This window comes from Dendrobates tinctorius, unplaced genomic scaffold (assembly GCF_039654945.1).
Source record: "Dendrobates tinctorius isolate UK_male_01 unplaced genomic scaffold, ASM3965494v1 ptg000326l, whole genome shotgun sequence".
Taxonomy (NCBI): Eukaryota; Metazoa; Chordata; class Amphibia; order Anura; family Dendrobatidae; genus Dendrobates; species Dendrobates tinctorius.
In genome coordinates, this window is record NW_027361993.1 from 12,989,967 (window position 1) to 13,013,891 (window position 23,925).

At 43.6% G+C, this 23,925-nt stretch overlaps 1 protein-coding gene across 1 annotated transcript in view; it reads right to left on the bottom strand.

Moving 5' to 3' along the window:
* Positions 1-23,925, bottom strand: part of RNF207 (ring finger protein 207) — a 152,829-nt gene that overhangs the window by 19,603 nt on the left and 109,301 nt on the right. The window contains exons 10-14 of the mRNA XM_073561684.1: positions 20,746-20,814; positions 20,407-20,497; positions 7,613-7,622; positions 7,282-7,303; positions 783-950 (exon numbers count right to left, since the gene is read on the bottom strand). Of these exons, the coding sequence (XP_073417785.1) occupies positions 783-950; positions 7,282-7,303; positions 7,613-7,622; positions 20,407-20,497; positions 20,746-20,814 (360 nt within the window). The remainder of the gene's footprint in view (positions 1-782; positions 951-7,281; positions 7,304-7,612; positions 7,623-20,406; positions 20,498-20,745; positions 20,815-23,925) is intronic.

A 23,925-nucleotide genomic window follows, 5' to 3' on the forward strand; every position in this document is an offset into this window, starting at 1 on the left:
CTACATGTGTAATGAAAAAAGATTTGCAACTGGAATTTCTCATTCAGTGATATCTAGGATGTGTTCCCTTTATTTTTTTGAGCAATATATATATATATATATATATATACACATACTGTATATATTTATTTAAATAAAAAGTTCAAATCAAATTTTCCTGTTTTTTAGAACGTTATATGGTAAAGGGAATGGCAACAAGTCGTCGAGGGAAAAACAAACCTTTATGTGGCAACAGAAAAAAAGTTATGCTTCATAGAAGAAAAAGAGAAAAACAACTACAAATCTAAAAATGTAAAATTGGCCCAGGATAGGTCATCAATGTCTGATCGGTTGGGGTCCGACATCAGGTACCCCACCGATGAGCTGCTATCGGTGTCCCTGCCACCTGGAAATACTCACTAGCGGAGCTGGCCATTTTCTGATAGTGGCAGGGTACTACACATCTCCCTCCTATTGATTTGAATAGGAGGCGGATGTGCAGTACTCTGCCTTGGCCACCATCAGAAGACGGCCGACTCCGCTAGTGAGCATATCTGGGCGCCCGCCGCCGACATTGGTAGCACCTGATTGGCACGTGTGCTGGATGTTTGACCTCGACTGATCAGATATTGATGACCTATCCTGGGCCAATATTATGTTTTACGTTTCTCGATGTTTTGCTCCTTGATTTGCTCATTGATGGGTTATCAATGCTAAAGTAGTGGACAACCTATTTAAGTCAAAGCTAAATAAAATGGCAATATGAAAGTCAAATATTACAACTAAACGGACCCATCACCTACCCTGTACATGTCTTCAAAATTCCGGCAATGTTTAGTAAACGGGTTGTCCTCTCCTTCCGCTAGCAGGACTTTGGTGCTGATATAGCGATGCATGGTAGGTTTACGAACAATAGTCCCAGTGATAGAGATTTTGTCACAGGTAGAGGTACATCCGGGCACTATTAAAGCCTTGGTGCACTGACTGCTGGCGATCCTAATAATAACATAGGGTACAAAGTCCTATAGGTACACTATGAAATAAACGTTTTGGTTCATACAGATTTAGGTCTCATTCAGGCATCCGTTCTTCTCAGGCATGAGAAAAATGGACCGATTATTTTGATCACAGTTTGATCCGAGTGTCATCCGTTTATCTTGTACAGTACGTGGAAAAATAAAGAAAAAAAAAAAGCTTCTTCAACTTCACTATTCTGACAATCCATACAAATCGGACCGCACTCAGTTGATTTTTCATGGACCCATAGACTTGCATTGTCGATTTTGAGCTGACTCTCGGACATATCTCCTCGATTTTCCATGGACAACTTTGTCTGTGAAAAATCACAGACATGTGCACAGCCCCAGGGACTATCTCAGGTACAAGTGTTGTCCATAAAAACCGTGCATAGCACTCATATGTGAAAATCAGATGTCTGAAAGAGCCCATATAGAAATGTTATCACATTTGTTGGAAAGTCATGAACCCCAATAGCAACAATTCATACAATGTACATTGACTATGGTAGTGGCACAGACAAGTGGTCACCAGGCATTAAAAAGAGCATATATTATCCCTTACCGAGATGCGAGTTTCTCCATGTGCACCTACTTAGAAGGATAAGTTCAAGCTGAGGGACACAATGAAAAATCTATACCAGGGTCCTGAAGCCAAAAAATGACACCCAGACATATGAAACCACAGCAATTCATGGTTGAACTATGAGCGATGTTGGCTACGTGGGTCTTATCTGCTTGGCAAATAGTGTTATGTATATGGGAACTCAATTTTGTAAAAATGCAGCAATTTTGCACTAATTTTGGAAAGTTGGGCCCTTCTGTGTCATAGAAGAGCCATAAGGCCCCAGGGGCTGGCAGTAAGATTCGCACCCACTATAGCTATGTCAATGCACCTAGTAATGGAAACAACCACATCCAACATATCAAATGTTAGGTCATTATAAACCCAATTACCTGAATCGGATGGTTGATATCAGGTGTGCTAAGCAATGTCCTATATTGTGTAAATCCAGCCCCGGTGCGGGAGTACCCCAAGCAGACAATGTGTCCTCTTTAAGCGTCCACCTTCCATCTGAGCTACATGAGAGATGTTTGCGCTTTATGTGACATTCGTCGGCCTAAAAATATATATATATATAGACGGTGCGAAAGATTTGAGCTCTAAGAGTTCCTTGAAATTCTGATATAAATAGTGCCGGCTAGACCATGTGTTCACAAGTTTCTCTGTAACCCCAGCATGCCACTAATCACCCAGGTGCAAACACAAATGGGCATGTGATCCACTGCCTGGAATGCGCGAGCACACTGTAGATAAAAGAAATGCTGCTGGTCATGTGCCAGAAGAAAAAAAAAATAGGATGGAAAATTATTTATCAATTATCTTGAAAAATTGTACAGTATATCATTTTGATTCAGTTTTGCATAGATATCTGAAAATACACAACTATTAGTCGCTTTTAAACAACTACTGTAATACTGTACAAGAATATAACTACTATAATGCTGTCCCTATTTACAGTGGGGAAAAAAGTATTTAGTCAGCCACCAATTGTGCAAGTTCTCCCACTTAAAATGATGGGACAGGTCTGTAATTGACATCATAGGTTGACCACAACTATGAGAGTCAAAATGAGAAAACAAATCCAGAAAATCACCTTGTCTGATTTGGCAAGATTTGTTTTTCAAATTATGGTGGAAAATAAGCATTTGGTCACTTAAAAACTTGCAAGATTACTGGCTCTCACAGACCTGTAACTTCTTCTTTAAGAGGCTCCTCTGTCCTCCACCCATTACCTGTAGTAATAGCACCTATTTGAACTTGTTATCAGTATAAAAGACACCAGTCCACAATCTCAATCAGTCACACTCCAAACTCCACTATTTTGAAGACCAAAGAGCTGTACAGGACACCAGAAACAAAATTGTAGCCCTGCACCAGGCTGGAAAGACTGAATCTGCAATAGGTAAGCAGCTTGGTGTTATGAAATCAACTGTTGGAGCAATAATAAGAAAATGAAAGACATACAAGACCACTGATAATCTCCCTTGATCTGGGACTCCACACAAGATATCACCCCGTGGAGTCAAAGTGATCACAAGAACAATGAGTAAAAATCCCAGAACCACATGGGGACCTAGTGAATGACCTGCATAGAGCTGGGACCACCATAACAAAGGCTACCATCAGTAATACACTACGTCACCAGGGACTCAGATCCTGCAGTGTCAGACGTGTCCCCCTGCTTAAGCAAGGACATGTCCGGACCATATGAAGTTTGTAGAGAGCATTTGGATTATCCAGAAGAGTATTGGGAAAATGTCATATGGTCTGATGGAACCAAAGTAGAACTGTTTGGTAAAAACTAAACTTGCCGTATTTGGAGGAGACAGAATGCTGAGTTGCATCAAAAGAACACCATACCTACTGTGAAGCATGGGGGTGGAAACATCATGCTTTGGGGCTGTTTCTCTGCAAAGGGACCAGGGCGACTGATCTGTGTACATGAAAGAATGAATAATGCAGAGGAATATGTGTCAGCAGCAACCTGGGAAAACTGTTCAACAGTATCCTGAACAAGAGGATCCTCAGTTTCCTCACCGAGCACAACGTCCTCAGCAAGAGCCAAGCAGGGTTCATGCCAAACCACCGCACCACTGACCACATCTATACCCTGCACAGCCTCATTCAGAGCCACGTTCACAATACAAAGAACGGGAAGATATACGCCTGTTTCGTGGACTTTAAAAAGGCCTTTGATTCGGTGTGGCACCCAGGCTTATTCCTGAAACTGCTGGAGAGCGGAATAGGAGGAAAGACCTATGATGCTATCAAAAGCTCCTACATCGAGAACCTCTGCAGTGTGAGTGTGAGCAGCAGAAGAACGGCCTATTTCCAGCAGAGCCGTGGAGTCAGACAAGGCTGCAGCCTAAGACCAACGCTCTTCAACATTTACATCAACGAGCTGGCTACCGCTCTGGAATATTCCACAGCACCAGGTCTCACCCTCCACATTGCGCAGGTGAAATTCCTGAAAAGAAAAATTGACAAGAGATTTCAACACAAGATTGTGCGGATGTTGGATAAAGAACCTCGACTAACATCCAAACAAGTTCAACCTGCCCTGCAGTCCGAGGGTACAACAGTGTCAACCCATACTATCCGTCGGCATCTGAATGAAAAGGGAATTTATGGTAGGAGACCCAGGAAGACCCCACTTCTTACCCCGAGACATAAAAAAGCCAGGCTGGAGCTTGCCAAAACTTACCTGAAAAAGCCTAAAACGTTTTGGAAGAATGTTCTCTGGTCAGATGAGACAAAAGTAGAGCTTTTTGGGCAAAGGCATCAACATAGAGTTTACAGGAGAAAAAAAGAGTCATTCAAAGAAAAGAACACGGTCCCTACAGTCAAATATGGCGGAGGTTCCCTGATGTTTTGGGGTTGCTTTGCTGCCTCTGGCACTGGACTGCTTGACCGTGTGCATGGCATTATGAAGTCTGAAGACTACCAACAAATTTTGCAGCATAATGTAGGGCCCAGTGTGAGAAAGCTGGGTCTCCCTCAGAGGTCATGGGTCTTCCATCAGGACAATGACCCAAAACACACTTCAAAAAGCACTAGAAAATGGTTTGAGAGAAAGCACTGGAGACTTCCAAGGTGGCCAGCAATGAGTCCAGACCTGAATCCCATAGAACACCTGTGGAGAGATCTAGAAATGGCAGTTTGGAGAAGGCACCCTTCAAATATCAGGGACCTGGAGCAGTTTGCCAAAGAAGAATGGCCTAAAATTCCAGCAGAGCATTGTAAGAAACTCATTGATGGTTACCGGAAGCGGTTGGTCGAAGTTATTTTGGCTAAAGGTTGTGCAACCAAGTATTAGGCTGAGGGTGCCAATACTTTTGTCTGGCCCATTTTTGGAGTTTTGTGTGAAATGATCAATGTTTTGCTTTTTGCTTCATTCTCTTTTGTGTTTTTTCATTTAAGACAAATTAAATGAAGATAATAATACCAAAGAATTTGTGTTTGCAATCATTTTCAGGAAGAAACTGAGTATTATCTGACAGAATTGCAGGGGTGTCAATACTTTTGGCAACAACTGTATGTCGCCACCTCCCGTGAAGGTATTTCTGACCTGTTGTCAGGAATCTGGTTGCACTCCAGGATGGTCAGTAATGATAGGCAGGTCTAGCCATCTATGGACTCCACTTTGTATCCGGTTGCTTTTCTCCCCACTGTCTCAACGGTACCTGAACACGTCCTCAGGGTGTAGAGAGAACCAGGGCCTACGATGCTGAAGTTGTCAAAGAAGAAGGACCCGGCTAGAGACCTGTTACTTTGCACATCCAGGATTGCATAAATCTTGAAGGCTTTGTCCTTGCGGCCTGCAGGATAGACTCGGGCAAGGCAGATTTTTGAACAGGACCTTCCTCCTGTGAGTCCTCTACAGATCTCAGTACATTTAGAGCTGACCTCAGGGGTGTCTTCTTCAGTGTCCTTCTGCTTCCTATCGTGCTCCTCTGCTTGCGACAACACTCGTGGAGGTGATCCAGGGTGCAAGGCTGTATTGTGATCCATGCTGCTGCATTCTGCACATTTCATGCTAGCTTCACAGTTCCTGGCGAAGTGAGAGGTTGCGGCACAACATTTGAAGCAGATGTTGTTCTCCTTGAGGAAACCTTTGCGATCCTCTAAAGACTTCTCCCTGAAGGCTCTGCATATTAGTAGGGGATGTGGTTTCTTGTGTAGAGGACAATATTTACTGACATCCTGAGGTTTATTCTCATCTGGAGGGGGTTTATTCACCTTGTGAGGAGGGCTTGTGGAATCAATGTTAGTTTTGTGGACTGTCACGGGTGTCTTACCAGATTTGACACCAGTGGCAGTGGAACACGACAGAGTAAAATCAAAACTAGGGTCATTTCTAATCCTTGATTGTTTGGTGACAAAATCAACACAGTGAAAGGAGGAAATTATACATTATGATTGTGTTTATACTCTGAACCACATGTAATCCACTTTTCTTGTAGGTTGTAAGGAAGTTTCTGTACTATCAGATTGACACCCTTAGCGGTATCTAAGAATGCCAATCCGGGCAAGTCTCCTTCCTGCTGAGCAACCTGCAACTCATTCAATAAATCTCTCTGTTCTCTAAGCTTTAGATAACCTTTAGGTCCTATCTTAGGAAAATCCGCAATTCTTTTATATCAAGCATTCTCTATGACTTCTACTGACCCATAGCATTCATCAAGTCTTTCCCACACTTTATGTAGGGCTGTGCGAGGATGTTTTACATTAATGTCTCTCAGTCTTTTGGCATGCTCGACTGACTCACTTCCGAGCCACTTTACCAGGAGATCTAACTCCTTACCACAAGAAAGACCATGAATGGCGTTCCGGACTTTGCAAGTCACTTTGTAACCAGTTCTTGGCGGGAAAGGAACTTTGCAAGGTCTTTGATGGCTCTGTCAGTGCTGGCATGAGCCGGTGTGTAATAGTCATGTCTAGTGTGTGGTGCATCACCATACCTGTAAGACGCTTGTGACTCCGTATAGCCTGTGCGGTGCCTTGTTGGTGAAGAAGGTGTCTCTTTAAGGTGGTATGGGAGCTGTACCTTCCTTTCAGTGGAACGGTAGCTGTAGTCGACATCTCTGTGCTGGATGTCTCCTCGCCTATGGTAGTGAAGCTTGGGGTTGGATCGTTGGTAATCGGCATGGGCTGATCAATATGATGCACCAGGGCTGTCATCTACGCTGGAATGTTGACCTACATACTCTGCGACACGTTGCGCTGGATCTTGCTGCTCTAGATCTGGTCTGAGAATGCTGCTGTGTCTCTCAGAATCAGGATCTTTCATAGCTTCCAAATACTCTGCTTTAGCTATTGCAGCAGCTGTCTCTTTGTCTGCCTCAAGTTTCTCTAGCTCTGCTTGCAAACATGCAGTTTCCGCTTCTCTCTTTGCCTGCAAACGTGCGGTTTCCGATTCTCTCTCTGCCCGCAAACGTACGGTTTCAGTCTGTCTCTCTGCCTCGTGCTTGTGATGTCATGGGTGACTGGATACTCCGCCTCCAGCAGGGCGAATTTCTATGACACCCGTGACCCTGGATACACCGCCTCCAGCAGGGCGAATTTAAACAATGAAACGTGCAGCCGGATACACCGCCTCCAGCAGGCGAATTTCAATAGTTACACGTGTATCTGGATACACCGCCTCCAGCAGGGCGAATTTACAGAGATCAGGGAAACAATAGGGAAACCGATACAATGGAGGGCCCTGCAATAGGGAACGGGGACGTGGAGACCTCCTGCACTCCCCTGAGTCAGTGTCTCTACACTCCTGACGGTCCCTAGGCAGGTTCCGCACCTGGTGACGAGCAGGATACCTAAAAACCCTAGCTCGCCCTGCCCCTATCCCTTTCTAATGAATTGGACTGTGCAGAAGCTAATCCCACCACTGCACTAAAACACACATAAGGAAAGTTACAAACAGGGAAAAACCACTTCGAAGAGCGTCTAAGGGAAAGTGCAGGGCATGTGCAATATAGGGTGAGCTGTGGACTGCCCTTGTAAGGGCAGGAGTCTGGGGATCAGATGATGGTTAGTTTTTGAGGGATTTGACAGGGTATTGTCTTCCTATCGCTACCTCCCTGTGTGTACACAGAGTATCCCTGGAGACTCCTGGCCGTCTGCAAAAACCGGTGAGATCGTTCCTATTTTATACATCTCACCTTCTAGTATTTTGTGGCTATAAACCTCTTTTGGTTTAGCCAAACACAATAGACATATATGCAATTGGTTATGGCATTGTGTGCTAACTGTTAAATGCTGTATCCTGTTTATAAATTGTTGCCTGATATGATACATTAGCAACGTTTTATATCCTGATTGATGCGTTTGGGTGTTCCCATCTTCTCTTAGGGATTACCCATTTATTGGCATCCTTTTAATCACTATTGGTGACATTATTGTTTTGGAGCTTTTAAGTTACATATTAAAAGTTATTTTTTAACCTCACTTACTGCTGTATAGACATACTTAGGACGTAGCTATAAATTCAGCCACCACTAGATGGTGCTATAATTAACCCAGCAATAATACAAACATATTGCTTTATTCAGAGCACATAACACAAACAGACTGCCCTATATCAGAGGGCTGAACAAGGGTGCTTTTAACCATTTTGTATCCTTTGGTTCGACGGGTTACCAGCTCCAGCTCATGGGAGGTGCTCCTGCACCAATCTCCCACTAGTATTTACTTACCAGTATGAATATTTACACTTCCCCGTGTTCAGCGTTATTTGATATATGATTTTACTATTTTTTGATGCAATTATTTTTTTATTTTTTTGTTTTTTGTTTGCGCTGGCTTTTTGAAAATATTGCCTTATTTACTGAACATGCAGATGCTTAAGGGGTTGTCAGCAGTGTCTGATGTGTGCACGTGGCATTAAGTTGCCATATTTTAAGGTGGCATAATATGAATTCCCGTTTGCAAACTTGTAGATATACACATTAACTATTGCTGGACGCCGGATTTTGGTGCAATGTGTTAGGATGGGTTGAGCCATGATGCTTGACTATGCACAGCTGGTCTTAATAATCAATTTTTTTTAAATATATATGTTTTGTATGTTATTATATATTTTTGCACAATATTTTGCACTATGTCACTTTAGACCATTGAGCTATATTGCATTTTTGTATAACTTATGTGAAATTATTATCACAATGTTACATATTGTATTAATTGCTACTAAATACTTGTTATTTGGGTTGCCCTAAATACTGAGCATATGCACTATTGTAACTGCTTGGAAAAGGTCTGCACTCAAGACCGAAACGTCGCCATATGGGCAATTAAATAACACTTCTTTCTAAAATTTCATATGGTGTGCTGCCTCCATCTTTTTATGTATATATATATATGTATATATATATATATATATATATATATATATATATATACACTAGCTGAAGAGCCTGGCGCTGCCCGGGCATAGTAACTAACTGTGGTTAGTTATAGCAAATTATAATTATCCTCCATCCCATAGTCCCGTGCCCATATACCCATCATACATATCCACGATCCCATAGGCCCGTGCCCATATACCCATCACACATCCTCCATCCCATAGTCCCATGCCTATATACCCATCACACATCCTCCATCCCATAGTCCCATGCCTATATACCCATCATACATATCCTCCATCCCATAGTAGAGTGCCCATGTACCCATCATACATATCCGCCATCCCATAGTACCGTGCCCATATACCCATCATACATATCCTCCATCCCATAGTCGAGTGCCCATATACCCATCACACATCCTCCATCCCATAGTCTCATGCCCATATACCCATCACACATCCTCCATCCCGTAGTCCCATGTCCATATACCCATCATACATATTCGCCATCCCATAGTCGAGTGCCCATATACCCATCACACATCCTTCATCTCATAGTCCCATGCCCATATACCCATCATACTTATCCGCCATCTCATAGTCCCGTGTCCATATACCCGTCATACATATCCTCCATCCCATAGTCCAGTGCCCATATACCCATCACACATCCTCCATCCCATAGTCCCGTGCCCATATACCCATCATACATATCCGCCATCCCATAGTCCAGTGCCCATATACCCATCACACATCCTCCATCCCATAGTCAACCATTATGACATCATAATGAGCGGCGGGGCTTGATACACACACTTTTTCCCCATTATGTAGATAGGTGCAAAATTGTTTGGTGAATTGGAACGCGCGGGGTTAAAATTTCGCCTCACAACATAGCCTAGGACACTCTCGGGGTCCAGACGTGTGACTGTGCCAAATTTTATGGCTGTAGCTGCGACGGTGCGGATGCCAATCCCGGACATACATACATACAGTTGTGGCCAAAAGTATTGACACCCCTGCAATTCTGTCAGATAATACTCAGTTTCTTCCTGAAAATGATTGCAAACACAAATTCTTTGTTATTATTATCTTCATTTAATTTGTCTTAAATGAAAAAACACAAAAAGAATTGTCCTAAAGCCAAATTGGATATAATTCCACACCAAACATAAAAAAGAGGGTGGACAAAAGTATTGGCACTGTTCGAAAAATCATGTGATGCTTCTCTAATTTGTGTAATTAACAGCACCTGTAACTTACCTGTGGCACCTAACAGGTGTTGGCAATAACTACATCACACTTGCAGCCAGTTGACATGGATTAAAGTTGACTCAACCTCTGTCCTGCGTCCTTGTGTGTACCACATTGAGCATGGAGAAAAGAAAGAAGACCAAAGAACTGTCTGAGGACTTGAGAAACCAAATTGTGAGGAAGCATGAGCAATCTCAAGGCTACAAGTCCATCTCCAAAGACCTGAATGTTCCTATGTCTACCGTGTGCAGTGTCATCAAGAAGTTTAAAGCCCATGGCACTGTGGCTAACCTCCCTAGATGTGGACGGAAAAGAAAAATTGACAAGAGATTTCAACGCAAGATTGTGCGGATGTTGGATAAAGAACCTCGACTAACATCCAAACAAGTTCAAGCTGCCCTGCTGTCCGAGGGTACAACAGTGTCAACCCGTACTATCTGTCGGCATCTGAATGAAAAGGGATTGTATGGTAGGAGACCCAGGAAGACCCCACTTCTTACCCCGAGACATAAAAAAGCCAGGCTGGAGTTTGCCAAAACTTACCTGAAAAAGCCTAAAATGTTTTGGAAGAATGTTCTCTGGTCAGATGAGACAAAAGTAGAGCTTTTTGGGCAAAGACATCAACATAGAGTTTACAGGAGAAAAAAAGAGGCATTCAACGAAAAGAACACGGTCCCTACAGTCAAATATGATGGAGGTTCCCTGATGTTTTGGGGTTGCTTTGCTGCCTCTGGCACTGGACTGCTTGACCGTGTGCATGGCATTATGAAGTCTGAAGGCTACCAACAAATTTTGCAGCATAATGTAGGGCCCAGTGTGAGAAAGCTGGGTCTCTCTCAGAGGTCATGGGTCTTCCATCAGGACAATGACCCAAAACACACTTCAAAAAGCACTAGAAAATGGTTTGAGAGAAAGCACTGGAGACTTCCAAGGTGGCCAGCAATGAGTCCAGACCTGAATCCCATAGAACACCTGTGGAGAGATCTAGAAATGGCAGTTTGGAGAAGGCACTCTTCAGCTATCAGGGACCTGGAGCAGTTTGCCAAAGAAGAATGGTCTAAAATTCCAGCAGAGCATTGTAAGAAACTCATTGATGGTTACCGGAAGCGGTTGGTCACAGTTATTTTGGCTAAAGGCTGTGCAACCAAGTATTAGGCTGAGGGTGTCAATACTTTTGTCTGGCCCATTTTTGGAGTTTTGTGTGAAATGATCAATGTTTTGCTTTTTGCTTCATTCTCTTTTGTGTTTTTCATTTAAGACAAATTAAATGAAGATAATAATACCAAAGAATTTGTGTTTGCAATCATTTTCAGGAAGAAACTGAGTATTATCTGACAGAATTGCAGGGGTGTCAATACTTTTGGCCACAACTGTACACACACTTGAGCTTTATATATTAGATATATATGTGTGTGTCTCTATGACATGTGTATATATATATATATATATATATATATATATATATATGTATATATATATATATATGCATTCTATGTGTCTATATCTATTTTTTCGTTTGTGTTTGAAAACCTGTCATAGGGCTCCATTATATGTCCATTTTGCAAGCCTGCGAGAAAATCTCGGCATACGGATGCCATACGGATGCTTACATGTGCAAAATACGCGACCACACCTTGATTATGGAGCACTATTTAGGGGACATTTCTCCGTATTACGCATGTAAAATACGGACCGTATTTCTCGTTGGTTAGGGTGACCCCGGCCTAATGCTCAGACTGGTTATTGGCTCTGCAGACCCAAGCAAGTATTTCTATGCGGCCATCACACTCAGGAAGGGAGAGCTGCCGGCCAGTCTGAGCATTGCGTTGCGATCATCGTCCGAGTTATATGGCAGTTTGACTCTTCTTTTAAATAGGATGAAATCTGCACAGGAATGAGTATGCTGCAGACTTGAAATCCTTTCATTTTTGTGCAGATTTTTTTCGTGTGGATTTTGAAAACTCAATTTATTTGTCAGTGCAAAATCCGCATTGCAAATCTACAATGTGTGAACCTCGTCTTAACCCATTAATGACCGCCAATATGTCTTTTAACTGACCTGAGATATAAGAGACTAGCATCCCCATACAGGTGACAATCCAGCAGCGGTCGGCTGTACACTATAGCTGACAACTTGCTGCATCAGCCATGATCAGTGTTTGCACCATCCAAATCTGTTTAACCCCTTAGATGCTGCTGTCAATAGTGACTACATCATATAAATGGTTAACAGAGTGTGGGGGCTTCCTCTTTATGCCCATCGGCACCATAAGATCATGATTGTGTGGTCCTGATGTTTGCCATGGCAGTTCACAACCAAATAGCGACCTTAGAGTCTGCCGGCTGTTGTAACCTGTTCAGAAGTCAGCGACATTTAGGTGGTAAACATACACTTTTTGATTCCTGTCATGCCACTTTGCATTAATTCCTGAAGGGTTAATAAACTACCTGACTGCAGTTTCCAATATGTCAGGAGGTGCTGTTTTTAAAATAGTATAACTTTTGGGCGGTTTCCCAATATATATGACCCCCAAAAGCACTTCAAACCTGGATAGGTCCCTAAAAAAATAAATGTAAATTTCCTTGAAAAAATGAAAAATTACTGCTACATTTTTAAACCTCCTAAAATGCTAACAAAATAAAACAACAGTTTACAAATGGTGCTGATGTAAAGCAGACATGAGGGAAATGTTATTTATGAACGTTTTGTGTGGTATGACTATCTAGATTAAAGGGATAATCATTCAAAGTTTGAAAATTGCTAATTTTTTTTACATTTTTCTAAAATTTCTGATATTTTTTATAAATAACCACAAAACATACCAACCTAAATTTACCATTATCATAAAGTATAATGTGTGACGAAAAAAACAATCTCAAAATCACTGGGATTTGTTGAAGCGTTCCAGAGTTATCACCACATAAAGTGACACTGGTCAGATTTCAAAAATTTGGCTCCGTCACTAAGGGGTCTGTTCCATGAGTAGAATATAATCTAAATAGAGACAGTAAATATTTATCAGTATGTCTTTTAGACTGGAATCAGGTCTCCTTTCTTTTTGGCATGAATACACCCATACGGTGCAATATGTCACCCAGCTTTATGGCAATCTTCTCAGGGCTGTACAAAATTAGAAGCGTCATTTTGGGATTAGGTTGAGAGATACAAATATATTATCTTACAGTTACAATCACACTTACTCCATCCTCAGTGTAAACTTGTTTTATTACCAAAATGTACAAACTTTCTTCTGTTTGCAATAGACCTATCAAACAAGAACAATTTCAATATCATCACAACCAATATAGGATGAGGATTCTCCAAATTCAGCACAAAATGCCACTTTACTAACTACTGCAGGCTCAGTATTCATCCCTATTTTGACAATTGTCATTAGAATTTAGCATAGCCCCTCTGGCCTGCTGCAAATGTGATGCACAGCCAGACACCAGATGCAGGCAGTTTTCCTATGGGATCACATGGGCACTGGCCTCCAGTTCACTAATATTCTTGGGTTGTCTAGAGAGTGGTCCAAATAGTTAAGAGATCATTGTCTTGCACTACCAAGGAAAATGATCCAAAAAAATATAAAGGCATTGAATGTTCCTAGAGATACAGATAGAAGCATAGTTACATGAACACTGGCTACACTACCGGCCTGTAGCAGAAAGAATATGTCATCACTGGCTACCACCAGGTTCCTGAGGAGGTAGGTGGTCAAAAAACCTTTAGTGACCGCACTAGACTTGCAGCAAGGTTTGGTGGCTACAGGCACTGTGGTTTCAGTTTGCACACTCAGGCATAGACTAAACACTGAAGGTCTGAATTCCAAGACATAATCTACTGACTCAAAAGCATACGAAAAATTGCCTCTAATATGTGCAAAACCATATAAAATAATTAGAAGTCTGGGGAATGTGTTCTGTAAAGCAATGAAACAAAACTGGAACTTTTCGGGCATATGGACCAGCGGTATGTTTGGAGGAGAAAGAAACAAGCATTTGCTGGAAACAAAACCTGTGCACATTGAAACATGGTGGTGGCTCAGTGATGCCTACAGTGAAATATGGTGAAAGCTCTGTGATTCTCTGAGGCTGCTTTGCTTACTCTGGCTCCAGAAACCTGCAAAGTGTGGAGGACAAGATAAATTAAATCACATATCAGAAAATCAGAGCAATGGAAAGGTAATGCCTTTTGTTTGGAAGGTGTAGCTTGGGTGTTACTGAACCATCCATATAGGACCACTTCTGCAATGAGGCAAGATGAGTATCTGGCTTCAGGTGGTGGTCTGAGGTTTCTCTCTCATTTTGCCAGCCACCAGGGACAGTGGAGCGCTTATTAGTTCCCTTCCCCCAATTTGCAGTGGAATGATTATGTCAACTAATCATGCTACTGACCTCATTGCAATGCCAGGTGAAGTGGCTATCATGGCGGGGAAGGTAGGGGTTTCATAGTGGATCTGAAGAATCAAATTACATTTACTGTAGATGAGAGAGGGCAGTAAAGAAAGGGGACACAATATATAGAGGGAGCAGTATAGAGAGTAGGCTAGGCACAGTATAGAAAGTGGACAGCAAGTAAGGGACAGTGTGAGACATAGTACAGAGATGGAGCACAGTATAGAGAAGAGGCACAGAGGTAGAAGATGATGGTTCTGGTAATTTAGTCATGGAATGATGATGGTTCTAGAGCTGTATTCATATACTGATAGTGGGTCTGGTGCTGTATTCATGTACTGATAATGGTTCTGGTGATTTATTCATGCAATGATGGCGGTTTTGTTGCTGTATTTGTCCATTTCTTGTCCTGATTGTTAGCACCACGCCAGATCCCTGCTTCCTCTCTTCCTCATGCTCCGCAAGCTCCCAGCAGCACTTCCAGTCGTGTCCTTAGGGCACGCACATGCGCTCCGCCCTCTTAAAGTGGGGTAAGCCACTGTTTAGGCACATGGCAGAGCTCAGAAGGGAAGGAACGCCAAATTTTACTGTTATGGTTTGCTGGTGCCATGACGCACTGGGAGAGCCCATGAGGTGCCAAAACAGCAGAACCCCATTTTAAGAACTACACCTCTCAGTGAATTCATCTAGGGGTGCAGTGATCATATTGACACCATGGGTGTGTCACAGAATTTTATATCATTGGGCAGTGAGGACAAAAAAACTACATTTTTACCACAAATAAACGCAAGTCATATCAAAGAAATTTTACCACTATCATGAAGTACAATATGTCATGACAAAACAAAGTCAGAAACACCAGGATCCATGTAAGATTTCCAGAGTTATTACCTCATAAAGGGACAGTGGTCAGAATTGTAAAAATTGGCCTGGTCATTAACATGCAAACCACCCTTGGGGGTAAAGGGGTTAAATGACAGCTGCCCGTGTTAGTCAAAGCAATACAGCGATTCCTTAGCTTTGCTAATTATTATCGGCAATTCATTCCTCACTTCTCCACGCTAACCGCTCCCATCTCTGCTATGACCAAAAGGGAGCCGATCGCAAGAACTGGTCCTCCGAGGCTGAAGAGGCCTTCCGCTCTCTTAAACGGTCCTTCTCCACCGTTCCCATCCTGCATCGCCTGGATTTGAAAAAGCAGTTCTACCTAGAGGTGGACGCATCCTCTTTAGGGGCTGGAGCTGTGCTCACTCAGAAGTCCACCTCGGGTCGCCGCGTGTCCTGCGGTTTCTTCTCTAAGGTGTTCTCCGCTCCTGAGCGTAACTACTCCATCGGGGACCGGGAGTTACTCGCCATTAAGATGGCTTTGGAGGAGTGACGATACCTGCTGGAGGGCGCAGTCTATCCAGTGGTCATCTACATGGACCATAAGAACCTGGAGTATCTCCAGTCCTCCCAGAGGTTTAATCCATGGAAAGCTAGGTGGTACTTGTCTTTTGCCCGCTTTAACTTTCTTTTACATTTCAGGTCCGGTGACAAGAATGTCAGAGCCGATGCCATCTCTCTCTTTTCTGTCCAAGGATCAAGAGGAGGATCTGCAATTTATCACTGAATCCGAGAAGGAGCAAGTTTTGTCTTGAGGCCACTCATCCAAGGTGGCCGGTCACGTGGGACAAAGGAACACTCTACAGTTGATTTCTTGCCACTACTGGTGGCCGTCCATGATGATGGAGATCTATTATGAGGGAGATCTATCCTGTCCGATTTGTGCCCGCAATAAAGTCCTCAGACAACTTCCTACCGGTTCTGTCCTGCCGTTACTCGTACCATCTGGGCCACGGCAGCACATAGCTATGGACTTCATTATGGATTTGCCAGTATCCAAGGGTTGCACCGTCATCTGGGTAGTCGTGGATCGCTTCTCCAAAATGTGGCACTTCATCCAGTTGTCTGCTCTTCAGTCCACTCCTGAACTGGCTGACAACTTCATCAAACATATATTCCACCTGCACAGATTTCCTCGTCACATTGAGTCCTATGAAGGTTCACACTTCACTTCTAGATTCTGGCGAGCTGTCTGTAAACATCTGGATATCGCCATGGATTTCTCATCGGACTATCATCCCCAGTGCAATGGGCAAGTGGAGCAAGTCAACCAGGTCCTGGGCAATTACCTGCGACACTTTGTCAATGCCCACTATAATGATTGGGTGAAATTGCTTCCCTGGGATGAGTTCTCGTACAACAATCACATTGGTGAAGCCTCAGGAGAATCTCCATTCTACATTGTGTTTGGTTTGCAACCCGAGGTTCCCCTCCCGGTTACAGTTCCTTCTGATGTCCCTGCGGCAGATGTCCTCTCGAAGGATTTTGTGAAGTTGTGGAAGGACACCAAAGCCACTTTAGAAGCATCCTCCTTCTGTATGAAGAGACATGCAGACAAAAGGCATCTGGATTCTCCGTGCTTCCACCCTGGTGACAAGGTATGGCTCTCGTCCAGGTATGTCCGGCTGAAGGTTCCTTCTTACAAGTTGGGTCCTTGGTTTGTTGGGCCTTTCTAGGTGTTGAAGCAGATCAATGAGGTCTCCTATAAACTAAAGCTGCCTCCTTCTTTACGGATTCCAAATTCCTTCCATTTGTCTCTGCTGAAGCAGGTCATCCTGAGTTCCTTCTTCAAGGATCCCAGTACCACTCCCATGCCAAATGTCTCGGATGATGTTTTTGAAGTGGAGAACATCTTGGCCATTAAGAAGGTGAGAGGCAAGACCTTACTCCTTGTTGAGTGGAAGGGATTTGGTCCCGAAGACAGATCCTGGGAGCCAAAGGAGAACATTCACGCTCCAATTCTCCTCCGGAAATTACTCGATGGTCTGAAGAGGATGGGGCGTACAGGGGGGTACTGTTAGCACCATGCCGGATCCTTGCTTTGACAGGCAGGGTCTCTGGTGTGTCAATTCACTCACCCGCGCTACGGTCGGTTCCTCTCTTCCTCATGCTCCACATGCTCCCAGCAGCACTTCCAGCCGGGCTTCCAGCCATGTCCTTAGGGCACACGCACACGCGCTGTAGCCCTCTTGAAGGGCCAGCGCGTGCACTTGTTATTTCCTCCCCAGCCAATGGTTGAGGGGCATTATGTATATATTGCTTCCTCTCCACTGGGGAGGTGCCTGAGCAACCTTCAGTTTTGCAGTCTAAGTTGTGTAAGGTTGCATACCATTCCCTGCTGCACTCTGGTGCAAATCCTGCCTGCTGCACTCTGATACAAACACTGCCTGCTGCACTTTGATACAAACTTTGTCTGCTGCACTCTGGTGTGAACTCTGTCTGCTGCACTCTGATGCGAACTCTATCTGCTACACTCTGAAGCAAACTCTGTCTGCTGCATTCTAATGCAAACTCTGCCAGCTGTTCCCTCCAGTCTGTCCTCTGAATCCAGATGCTGCGCGTCTGTTGCTCTGTCCTAGAATGGCATCTGTCGTTCATAGGGAGCCAAGTCTATCCTCATCATCAGAGGCTCTAGTCAGGTGTTCGCTTAATCATGCCCATCCAGGCTCTCCACGGTCGGTGACACAGTGGTTCCGCAAACCAAGTCTGCGGTATATACGATAACTGATCTGATGATAGCAGATTGAAACAAATGATAAATAATAATAAATGAATACATCTAAAATTCGCCCTGATGCCAACAGGATAATGATCTGAAGCATGCCTAGAGTCCAGCAAGGCTTGGTTTCAGAAGAAGAGGAGGATGAATGAACTCATGGAGATCAACATCCGACACTGCGGAGACACCATCACGTGTTTCTCAACGCAGTGATTCTAGAGCACTGCCCCCATCCCTTATGGGAAATATGCAAAACATGCAAAACAGAAGCTGCGGAGACACCATCACGTGTTTCTCAACGCAAGCAATGACCAGCCAGGTCTTTGTCCGGGAAGGAACAACCACGGGAAGGGCAGTCTCCAATGAAGGAAACCACCTATGCCAAAACATGGTATCCATCCACATACAGCTGTTTCGGGGTATTGCCCCTCATCAGTGTGGAGTAGGAAACTAGGCATTGCTCCTACCAGCCAGTTTCCTACTCCACACTGATGAGGGGCAATACCCCGAAACAGCTGTATGTGGATGGATACCATGTTTTGGCATAGGTGGTTTCCTTCATTGGAGACTGCCCTTCCCGTGGTTGTTCCTTCCCGGACAAAGACCTGGCTGGTCATTGCTTGCGTTGAGAAACACGTGATGGTGTCTCCGCAGCTTCTGTTTTGCATGTTTTGCATATTTCCCATAAGGGATGGGGGCAGTGCTCTAGAATCACTGCGTTGAGAAACACGTGATAGTGTCTCCGCAGTGTCGGATGTTGATCTCCATGAGTTCATTCATCCTCCTCTTCATAGTCTTTTTACTAGGCATTGCTCCTACCAGCCAGTTTCCTACTCCACACTGATGAGGGGCAATACCCCGAAACAGCTGTATGTGGATGGATACCATGTTTTGGCATAGGTGGTTTCCTTCATTGGAGACTGCCCTTCCCGTGGTTGTTCCTTCCCGGACAAAGACCTGGCTAGTCATTGCTTGCGTTGAGAAACACGTGATGGTGTCTCTGCGGCTTCGGTTTTGCATGTTTTGCATATTTCCCATAAGGGATGAGGGCAGTGCTCTAGAATCACTGCGTTGAGAAACACGTGATGGTGTCTCCGCAGTGTCGGATGTTGATCTCCATGAGTTCATTCATCCTCCTCTTCATAGTCTTTTTACTAGGCATTGCTCCTACTGGCCAGTTTCTTACTCCACACTGATGAGGGGCAATACCCCGAAACAGCTGTATGTGGATGGATACCATGTTTTGGCATAGGTGGTTTCCTTCATTGGAGACTGCCCTTCCCGTGGTTGTTCCTTCCCGGACAAAGACCTGGCTGGTCATTGCTTGCGTTGAGAAACACGTGATGGTGTCTCCGCAGCTTCTGTTTTGCATGGTTTCAGAAGAAGACCTGGAAGACTCTGGAGTGGTTGTTACAGCAAACACAACATTCTAGTCATAATAATAAGATTATAGATATAATTAGATAAGTATTAGTGACCTGGAGGCCACTGACCATGAGAAACTTATTCAGATTAATCAGGAACGATGCCAGAAGCTGGTGTCTGGCTATACATCTTGTTTGAAACAGGTTATAATAGCCAGAGAAGGTGAATAATTCTTAGGGTATGTGCAAACGCTGCAGATTTTTCCACGTGGATTTGCAGATAAAACCGCAGGTAAAATGACCTGTGGTTTTCCTGTGGATTTGCCAGCGGTTTTCCCCTGCGGATTGACACCTGGACAATGGAACAGGTGGCAAACCACTGCGGAATCCGCAGAAAGAATTGACATGCTGCGGATTTAAAACCGCAGCAAATCCGCACGGAAAAATCCGCAGCATGTGCACTGTGGATTTGAAGTCCCATTGGCTAACATTGTACTGTACACTGTTTGCGGAACTGCTGCGGATCCGCAGGGCCAAATCCACTGCGGATTCGCAGCAGAATCCGCAGCGTGTGTACATTCCCTTAGACTACAGTAATGAATAAAAGTGGATTTGTGCTGAATTTGGAGAAAACACTTGTTATATTAGTTGTGTTAATCTATTGATATTGTTCTTGTTTCATTGGTGTATTTCAAACAGCAGAAAGTTTGGACAGTTTCTCAATAAATCGAATTTACAAACGGAGGTAGAATCATTTTGATTGCAAATGTAGCTATGAAGATCCAGAATTTTTCCCCCACATTGTGCCTGTTAGTGATGAGAATATTTATCAACTAGCAGCACTTACAGACATCCATTTCCATGTCCCGGGGCTCCACATGTGCTGCTCATGCTGCCAGCACGCCGAAGATTGAACATTAGCAGCGGCTCCAGACAACGAGCAAACTCGGCCGTATAATCTGTATTGATCTGCAATTCACACCAGAAGACATTATTGGAATTTCCAGCAACGTGTAACAAAAAGATCTCCAATTTTCTAATGTGTTATATTTCCTAGTTGCAAGATCACTGCTTGATGTCGGTGAATGGAAACATTTCATTTATTTATGTACCTATTTATTTTTGTATAGCTAAAGGCTGAAAACCTTTCACAGAACAATTCTGCACACAGCAAAAGGTTTGGTTTGACTGAATATGGTCCGAACAACTGAACCTACCTTGCTGCTCTGCGATGGTCGCAAGCGATGTGGAAGCTTTACAATTTTCTGCAGACGTTCCATTAGTTGCTGTGAAGACATATATGAGATAAGCATGTGAGAGCCTGATTGAGATTATATATATATATATATATACACATATATATATATATATATATATATATATATATATATATATATACTGCTCAAAAAAATAGAGGGAACACTAAAATAGCACATCCTATGTTATAGTGTTCCCTTTATTTTTTTGAGCAGTATATGCACTATATATATATATATATATATATATATATATATATATATATATACAGATGTGCTCAAAACTTTACGTACCTCGGCAGAATTTTTGATTTCTTGGCTTTTTTCAGAGAATACGAATGATGACACCAAAACTTTTTCTCCACTCATGGTTAGTGGTTGCGTGAAGACATTTAGGCTGAGTTCACACGTGGCTTTTTTTTGCGTTTCCGCGGCGGTTTTTCGCGAAAACGCGAAAAATAAGCATCCCATGCATTCCTATGGGATTCCGCAATGCTGTGCTAAACCTGCGGTTTTTACCGCGGCGGAATCGCTTCGCGGTAAAAAACGCAGCATGCTCATTAATTTGCGGAATCGCGGGGATCCCGCACCCATAGGAATGCATTGTTCCGCTTACTTCCCGCATGTGGCTGTGCACACCATGCGGAAAGTAAGCAGAACAATTGCGGATGGTACCCATGGTCCGGAGGAGAGGAGACTGTCCTCCGGGCTTTGGGTACCATATCCCTGTAAAAAGTAGAATTTAAAATAAAAAATATTGTTATTCTTACCTTCCGACGTCCCGCGCAGCCTTCCCGCTTCTCTCCACGCTCCCGGTCCCAGTCAGCCTTTGCGAAAATGCCCGCGATGACGTCCGTTCTCGCGGGATCGCGAAGTCTCGCGGTCATTCGCGCGACGTCATCGCGAATTACCGCGAGACATTGCGATCCCGCGAGAACGGACGTCATCGCGGGCATTTTTGCAAAGGATTACTGGGAACGGCTGCGCGGGACGTCGGAGGGTAAGAATAACACCATTTTTTATTTTTTTTTACATTCTATCTTTTACTACTGATGCTGCATAGGCAGCCTCAATAGTAAAAAGTTGGTCACACTCGTCAAACACTATGTTTGACGAGTGTAACCAACCTGTCAATCAGTTCTCCAGCGATGCTACAGATCGCTTGGAAAACGCTAGCATTTTGCAAGCTAAGTACGCTTGCAAAATGCTAGTTTTTCCGCAGGAAAATCGCGGGAATTTAAAATGCGATTTTCCCGCGGAATGGAATTCTGGAATTCTCGCGGTAATTTCTGCGAGAGTTCCGGTACGTGTGCACATAGCCTTATTGACAAACTACTCTGTTTTCTCTTTTTAAATCATAATGACAACCCAAAACATCCAAATGCCCCTTATCAAAAGTTTTCATACCCTGGTGATTTTGGTCTGATAACATGCACAGAAGTTGACACAAATGGGTTTGAATGGCTACTAAAGGTAACATCCTTACCTGTGACCTGTTTGCTTGTAATCAGTGTGTGCATAAAAGCTGAGTGAGTTTCTGGCATCCAGCCACAGACAGTTCTGGATTGTGAATCATGAGGAAAGCAAAAGAATTTTCAACAGATCTACGGGAAAAGGTAATTGAACTGTATAAAACAAGAAAGGGATACAAAAAGATATCCAATGAATTGATAATGCCAGTCAGCAGTGTTCAAACTGTGACTAACAAATGGAAAATCAGGAGCTCTGTAAAAACAAAGCCACGGTCAGGTAGTCCAACAAAAATTTCGTCCACAACTGCCAGGAAAATTGTTCGGGATGCTAAGAAAAACCCATAAATAACATTAGTTGAAATACTGGACTCTCTGAAAACTAGTGATGTGGCTGTTTCAAGATGCACAATAAGGAGGCATTTGAAGAAATATGGGCTGCATGGTCGAGTCGCCAGAAGAAAGCCATTACTGCTCAAATGCCACAAAGTATCTCACCTACAATACACAAAACAGCACAGAGACAAGCCTCAAAACTTCTGTAACAAGGTAATTTAGAGTGATGAGACCAAAATTGAACTTAGCCACTACCATAAACGTTACATTTGGAGAGAGGTTAACAAAGCCTATGAGGAAAGGAGCATCATTCCTATTGTAAAGCAAAGAGGTGGACTACTGATGTTTTGAGGATGTGTGAGCTACAAAGGCACACGAAATATGGTCAAAGTTGAAAGAAAGATGATTGCAACACGTTATTAGCAAATACTGGAGGCAAATTTGCAATCATCAGACCGGAAGCTGCGCATGGAATGTACTTGGACATTCTAACAATGATCCAAAACACAAGGCCAAGTCGACCTGTTATTGGCTACAGCAGAACAAAGTGAAGGTTCTGGAGTGGCCATCTCAGTCTCCTGACCTCAATATCATTGATCCACTCTGGGGAGTTCTCAACGCACAGTTCATGCTAGACAGCCCAGGAATTTACAGGAACTGGAGGCTTTTTGCCAAGAAAAGTGGGCAACTTTACCATCTGAGAAAATAAAGAACATCATCCACAACCACCACAAAAGACTTCAAGCTGTCATTGATGTTAGAGGCGGCAACACACGGTATTAAGAAATGGGGTTGTAATGATGTATAGTAGGTTTCTATGAAGACAGTGGCTAGATGATAGAGTCACAGACACAGGTATACGTGAAAGTAGTTTGTATTAAACAAGCAGCACAGAACAGCACAGGTGCTGGCGGAGCCAGACAATGACAGCAGTGGTAACAGCAGCAGAACTCAGTCCAGTAGATAGCAAATTGTACACCAGCACTATGTAGATGTAAGCAGACACAATCTTAAGAATGCAGGCAAGGACAGTCACTTAGCCCTCTCCCTTGCGGGAGGGGAATCTTCGGGCACAGTGCAGTGGCAGAGAAAGTCACTAGGTAATTGATACTGGATGTGTAAAGGTAGCAGGGATAAGTCTCTCAGGTGAAACGCACACAGCAGTCAAGATCTTCAGCGCATACCGTGAGTGCTGTAGTAGCGGTGAGTGGTGGAGGCAGAGCTGGAAGGAGCCTTCAGGCAGACACCGTCAGAGGGTCCAGGCGGCGGCAGTAGGCAGCAGGTAATCCAGGTGGATTCAGCAGGAAGGAAGGAGGTAGCACAGCGTGCAACTCCC